At 37.8% G+C, this 7,554-nt stretch overlaps 1 protein-coding gene across 1 annotated transcript; it reads left to right on the forward strand.

The window, feature by feature from the left end:
* The first annotated feature begins 5,854 nt into the window (after positions 1-5,854).
* On the forward strand, positions 5,855-6,904 carry LOC107864797 (chitin-binding lectin 1). Its single transcript, XM_016711220.2, has one exon. It carries the CDS (start codon positions 6,191-6,193, stop codon positions 6,686-6,688), a length of 498 nt encoding a protein of 165 aa, XP_016566706.2. The 5' UTR covers positions 5,855-6,190; the 3' UTR covers positions 6,689-6,904.
* Positions 6,905-7,554: the final 650 nt, after the last annotated feature.

Consider the following 7,554-nt stretch of genomic DNA (forward strand, 5'->3'; position numbering starts at 1 on the left):
AAGGATCACATCCTATTGAGAATGTACTTAATGATATTATATCTGGGATTACCACAAGGTTTGGATTGAGAAATATGTGTGCCTTCAAGGTATTTCTATCAAAAATTTAACCAAAGAAGGTAACTGAAGCATTGCTTGATGCTGACTGAATCATAGCCATGTAGGAAGAGTTGAATCATTTTGAGAGAAGCAAAGTCTGGCACTTAGTTCCTCTTCCAAAAGACAAATCAGTAATTGGGACTAAGTGGGTCTACAGAAACAAAGTTGATAAGCATAGAACATTCATAAGAAACAAGGCAAGATTGGTGGTCCAGGGATACAATCAGGAAGAAGGAATTGGCTTCGATGAGACATTTGCACCTGTAGCTAGACTTGAAGCTATAAGACTACTTGTTGCCTTTGCTGCCTATATGGAGTTTATCCTTTATCAGATGGATGTAAAGAGTACATTCCTAAATGGTATTCTCAAGGAGGAGGTGTATGTTAAACAACCTCCAGGTTTTGAAAGCAAAGAATTTCCTGATTATGTATACAGACTAGACAAAACGTTGTATGGATTGAAACAAGCTTTAAGAGCTTGGTATGAAAGATTGTCAAAATTCCTGTTGGAACATGGTCATACCAGAGGTAAAATTGACAACACTCTTTTCTTGAAATCAAATGGGAAGGACTTGTTGATTGTGCAGATATATGTGGATGATATTATTTTTGGATCAACAAATATGAGTATGACCCATGAATTTGCCAAACTCATGAGTAGTGAATTTGAGATGAGCATGATGGGGGAGCTGAATTATTTCTTGGGCTTGCAAATAAAGCAATCAGCTTCTGGGACAATGATTCACTAACAGAAGTATGCTAAAGAGCTTCTTAAAAGGTTCTCCATGGAGGAACAAAAAGAGATTAACACTCCTATTGCCACTGCCACAAAGTTAGACTTGGATGAAGCAGGATCAGATGTTGAGCAAAAATTGTATAGAAGAATGATTGGTTTATTATTATATCTCACAACAAGTAGGCCTAATATTGTGTTTAGTTTAGGACTGTGTGCTAGATTCCAAGCAAAACCAAACGAATCCCATTTAAAATCTGTGAAAAAAATTCTCCGATACCTGAAAGGAACCACTGATCTTAGATTGTGGTACCCTAAAGGTAGCAACTTTAATTTGGTGTGATACTCAGATGCTGATTATGCAGGTTACTTGGTGGACAGTAAAAGCACTACTGGCATGGCACACTTTCTTGGATCATGTTTGATTACATGATCCACTAAGAAGCAAAATTCAGTAGCTTTGTCAACTGCTGAAGCTGAATATGTTGTCGCCGGCTCTTGTTGTGCTCAATTTCTATGGATTAAGCAACAACTTAAGGACTTTGGTATTTATGTAGGGTGTGTCCCAATTTTTTGTTATAACACAAATGCCATAAACATAGCCAAAAATTCTGTTCAACATAAAAGAGCTAAACATATTGATATTAGACATTACTTTCTTAGAGACAATGTTGTAAAAGGTCTTATATCAATCATGTTTTGTTCTACTGAGGAACAAATTGCTGATATCTTCACTAAGGCCTTGAGTAGAGAACATTTTGAAAAAAATAGGTTAGCCTTGGGGATGATTAAACTTGCATAAGTCTCCCTCAATGCTTGATTAGAATAGGTTGTTTTATAAGTGAATGTTGATTAATTCAGTCTCACACATTAAAAAGTGTATCCTAAGTCCAAAAATTAGAATATGTTGACTCATGATTATGTTGATTTTGCAGAAAAGCTGGAACACTGAGGCAATTGTAACAAATTCTTTCAGGTATGACTAAAGTTATCTTCCAGTACCTTACTAAGAAACAATTTATTTACATGGTCCCTTCAGTTCCATTTAAAATGCCAAAAATCAGGGGATCTGCTCCATTTTAAAATCTGGTCCTTCCTTTTCTATCAGTTCAGAATTCTCAATCATTACTCCTTTGCCATATACAGTTCACCATCTCTTTAACTTTCTCTAAAAAGTTTTCCTTTAAATAAGCCTCCTAAGTCTATCTTAACTCCATTCTCAAAATCAAGAAAAATATCTTGTTCCATTATGGCCTCTCCTTCATCCTCTTCATTTTCATCATCCAGAAAACCTACCGAAACCCTCATAAAATCCATTATCCTTCACCCAAGCATCACTTTACCTTCCATCATCCCTCCGTAAATCTCCCACGAATTGACCAACTTCACTGTATTCCGTCATCTTCAAAATCTTTTCTCCAAAATTCCTTCACCTTTTTTAACCTTCACCGGACCTCTTCTCCTTCCTATACCCATCCCACTCAACATTGTTGAAATTGATGAAAACTCTAGTGACAGAGATGACCTTCTCATAGCAGACTTGATCCCCAGGAAATCCAGATCTCAACCACAAAGAAAACCCACATCTATTTCTGTTGATAACATAGTTCCTTGGAAATCCTCTCCAACTGTCTATGCACTTCGAACTCCTCACATTAGAGGAAAGAAGAAGTGTAAAGATGCTTCCTTGAATGAAGCACTTCAAGAAAGCAAAAAGAAACGGGTAACCATTTCTGATCCCTCACCTCCTCATGCATCATCCCCTGATATTCTTCTCCACTCAGTCAAAAAGAATAATACTATCATGGCTAAAACTACCAAAGTTTTTCCATCTCACAAAACCTCTCCAAAATCTGCACCCAAGAAATCCACCTCTAAGTCCACTCCAAAGGTCAAGGCTCCCACATCTTCAAAAACTTCACCTTTTAAGGCCTTTTCCATATCAAAGAAACATGTTAGGAAACCGGTTCCTTCTGATTCTTCTAACTCTGAGTACCATCCAGACACCACTTTTGAGTTGGACTTTGGCTATGAAGGTCCTGTACCATCTTCTCATCAAGATACTCCTGAAGCTCATAATCTTCACTTCCAAAAATACCAATTAGCTAGAGGGAGAGTTATCAGTGGGTTTAGAAGAGCTGTCATGCACACTTTGATGAGAAAACTAGAGTTTCAAGGATGGTCTCTTTTGTTTCTTCAGGGAGATATTCAGAAGAAATTTGGCAAACCTGAAGTCTATGAGTTCTATACAAATGGGATGGGTACATGTGAGTTGTTTTCTACTATTGTGAGAAAGGTTACTGTGAACCTTTACATTGCTGATATTGCTAGGATTCTACATATTCCTTTTGGGAGTTGGGGTCACTATATCAAGGGCAGTTGGCCACCCTTGAACAACCTTACTTCTGCTCTTGAAATTTGTAGAAAGTTCTCTGGGAATCCTCATCTGATTCATCATCGAAGGTTTAAGAGAAAGATGTCCCCCCTCCATTAGCTTTATTTTGATGTAGTATACAAGATGATCATTTCTACGAAGGAGAGAAGGAAAGTGGCTAGTTTTTTCGATTTCACTCTCATGGAACTGTTAGATACTGAAGTAAGAATTGAGTTACCTAGACTTATTCTGAAGCACATGCAAAGGGTGCTCATCAAGGAGAAAAATGGGCATGTACTTCCTTATGAATTCTGGATTACCCCTATCCTTGAGGAGTTTAGGGTACCTATTCAAGTATGGTCTTCACAGACTGTGAAAGATATCATAGGAAGTGTGAATCACATGATGCTACCTGGTTCCATGAGGAATGTGGATAATCCTATGCAGATACTAATGAATGCACTAGATAATAAACAGGGTGAGGTTGAAGCTGCACAGGCTGCATTGAAGGCAACACAAACTGCTCATGAAGAAGAAAGAAAGATTCTTCAAGCTCAAATTGCTTTCCTAACCTCACTACTGGAAAGAGAAAGAGCTGAAAATGCTGAGAGCTGAAAATGCTGATGTGATTAGGAAACTCACCTCTCTAATTCCCTCCTCTTCATCCCTTTAATTCTTGTTTTTGATATCCAAGACCAAATTTTTGTTCATTTCCTTAAATAACTTGTTTTCTAATAGGGTGCTGCTGGTTGATATAAGTCATATCATGAATGAAATGGTCTTACTTGTTTTCATATGTTCTGCTATTGCTTTATCTTGCTGTATTCATGTTCTATTACTCTGAATTTTGATTGTCTTAGTGATTGCCTCAAAGGCCATGAATTATTAAACGGTTTTTCACTTGTTGAATCAACTTTTCGATGAGGTCAAAGGGGGGAAGAATATACTATGCAACACTTATAACTCAATGACTAACCATGTTACATTCTGTAATCTTCTAGTCATAGTTCTTTACTGAGTATATCAGGATTGAAGGGATGCTGAAGTGTTGAATTTACCGTCAGCAAAAAGGGGGAATTTGTTAGGAAAACCAGTTGAAGTTTTGATGATGAACACAGTGAATGAAACAGGTTCCACAACATGTTCCACACAAGTGAATGTACTACTATCGATTGATTAGCGTGAATATCCTACAAGGCGGACAGGATGTTAGACCAAAGCTATTTACAAGTCAAGCTGATAAAGAAGAAATAAGTTCAAATCCAAAAGAGTGAAGGCAACCCAAGTCAAGATAGGAAGGACATCAAGGCAATCCAATTCAAACTAGGAAACAAGGAAAGGCGGCATAAATTAAAAGACGGAAAAGGCAATCCAATTCAAGTAAGAAAAGGAGATCAACTGAAGGTTTCAATTAGGGTTGCTATAAATACAAGAAAAAAGATCAAAGCAATCTGCGCATAAAAAGAGATAGTCAACAATCAAGCAATCAAGTTCGTCCAGTTGAAGAAGAAGAACCTAATCTATACGTCTTAAGTCGTAGATCAGTTGCAATAGGTTGGTTCTATTAATTGTAACGAGTCATAGTTCTTGTACTTAGTGATCTATAAACTGAGATAGAAGTATTTGTCTTCAAGTTGGAGAACTCAAAGATTTGGAAACACTTATCTTGGGTGAGATTGGTGTTTTTGTAGTGATAGGAATTAGAAGTTTTAATTCCTAAGTTACAAGAATTGTAATTGTTTGATTGTTGAGGCTCAAGAGTTTTTAGTGAAGTTGGGATTAAATCCTGTAGAGGTACAGGTCGTGGTTTTTTACACCTTTTTTGAGCCGGGTTTTTTCCACGTAAAAACACTGTGTTCAGCTTTCTCTTCTGCGAATTGCGTTTACTTACCTGTTCCACAGATAGACAAACAGTAGAATCTAGAAATAGGTAGGGCTCATACTCTAACACACTGTATTCTAGTTAATCTCATAAATAGTTAATGGTAAAAATAAAATAGTAGTAACAATTAAAACAGGTCTGTGGGAGTAATAACACCATCCGTAAAAATAGATCTCTCACAGAAGAAGAGAAAAAACCTCATGCATGTGTAATTGTCAACTTTGTAGAAAAGTAATACAGTACGTCAGAAGTACAATCAATGTAATAGCAACAGTGATTTCTTCACTCGTCTTTTTCATTGAACTACTATTTCTTCGTATTTATTTATTTTCCTATTACTATAATGCGTCATAGTTTGACTGTCTGTAGGGTTAGGGTTTAGCCCCCCTTCGTTATTGGTCTGCTCCTCTGTCGGGAGTACTAGTTTATAAACAAGTAGGGGTCACTACAAGAAAAGTATAAAATTGTGATGAAATATTTGTGATTGATATGCTTATTATAATTTCATGATGGATTTGTGAACATAAAAGAGCGACTAACATGACGATGATCTATCACAATTCTATCATAAATTTACTAATATGGACAAGTAAAAATGGATAGATCGAGAAGAAACAATATCTTCTTTGTTTTTTTAACAAAATACTCATCATTGAATTAAACACCATCAATGTAGGTGAATTAACTGTTATCGAACTAAACACCGTCGTTGTTGTCATCGAATTCCCTTGAAATTTGTGCTATATGTTTTGAGCATGTGAGACAACATCTAACCCATCTTATCATCACAAAATGATGAAAGCTAAAGAGACAAACGGTGCATTCTCAATTAGCCTTTGGGCTCTGGCTTTCTTCTTTCTTAATAATTTATAAGGCCTCAGCCTACGAGCTCTCTCTTCCTTCTGATAAAAATCAAGAAGGTCAACAACGGTGTGGATACAGTTGCGATAAAAAATGTCCTCCTGGATCGTGTTGTAACTGGTGGGGTTATTGCGGAACTACAGAAGAGTATTGCGGCAGACGGCACTGTCAAGATCAATGTCCACCTCCACCCCCACCTCCGATCGAACCTCCACCTCGATACGCGCCCGGACAGTGTGGAATGCAAGCTGGTGGAACAAAATGTCCTCCAGGATTGTGTTGTAGTTTATCTGGTTGGTGCGGAGCCACAGAAGAGTATTGCCGCGAAGGGTGGTGTCAAAGCCAGTGCAAGAGTAATCTTACCCCTCATAATAATTCACTAATGGCTAAACGAGAGTGCGGATACCAAGGTTGCTATAAAAAATGTCCTCCTGGATCGTGTTGTAGCAGGTGGGGTTGGTGCGGAACTACAGAAGAGTTTTGCACTAAATACTTCTGTCAAGATCAATGTGCGCCTCCACCTGCACCTCCACCTCCACCTCCATACGCACCTGGAAGATGTGGAATGCAAGCTGATGGTAGAAAATGTCCTCCTGGATTGTGTTGTAGTTCATCTGGTTGGTGCGGAACCACAAAACACTATTGCGCCAAAGAGTGGTGTCAAAGTCAGAGCAAGAGTACTACTCTTACCTCGTTTGTTATTGAAAGCTTGTTGCTCAATGGTACGGTGTCTAGCTAGATGCTGGTCCTCGTTTCTGTATTCCCCAATACTAGCTAGAGGATGTACTTTTACTCCTCATTTTGGACTGGTGAAGCGATCAAATATTAATGCATGTAATTATAATGCATATAAAATGCATTAGTTAATATAATAAATAAAGGAACTTTGTGTATAAATGAAAATAGTGAATGAGGTTCGTTCTATAATATCTTCCCTGCCATTTTCATCTATATTCATATCTCAATATTTACAGAGCATTTTGAGCTTCATATTGGTCACCCCATACTTTTGAGCATGTTAACTATGTCCATAGAGTCGAGTTCTAGAGTAAAATTGGTGTGTCCGAATTGATAGCACCATTTTACACCAAAGTCAGTCACCATGGCCTCAACCATGTTACTACTACTAGAATAGACAGGAATAGAGAAGGTCACGAGTTCCTAACTATTCCTCCAATTCCAGATCACCCATTTTCACGAATGTAGCTGCCACCCGAGTTGATTTTTAACGCCACTGCACAAGACAATTTCTTTGTAAGCTAAGTCAATTTGTTTTTTTGTGGAATTATGGAAGAGTCATTGTATAGGCTAAACTCTTCCTTGAAGATTGTTAGCCTGGTAACAAGCTTCCTTTTTGTTCTAGTGAGGTAAGGTACATGTCCCCCTCCTTTTGTATGCTCTTCAAAAGAAATAGACATGGTAGAGCTCAAAGCCTAACCCCCCACAACACCAAGGTTACCTTGGTGATGGCTTATAATTAAAAAAAAAAAAAAAAAAAAGCACAAGGCATTTGCCATGCGACTTATCCTTTGTACTGGCTTGAGACGTTCATCTTCAAGACAAAAATCTGGCTAGCTGTTGCTCCCATGGAAGCTGTTTAGAGTT

The sequence above is a fragment of the Capsicum annuum genome, chromosome 3 (genome assembly GCF_002878395.1).
Source record: "Capsicum annuum cultivar UCD-10X-F1 chromosome 3, UCD10Xv1.1, whole genome shotgun sequence".
Classification (NCBI taxonomy): Eukaryota; Viridiplantae; Streptophyta; class Magnoliopsida; order Solanales; family Solanaceae; genus Capsicum; species Capsicum annuum.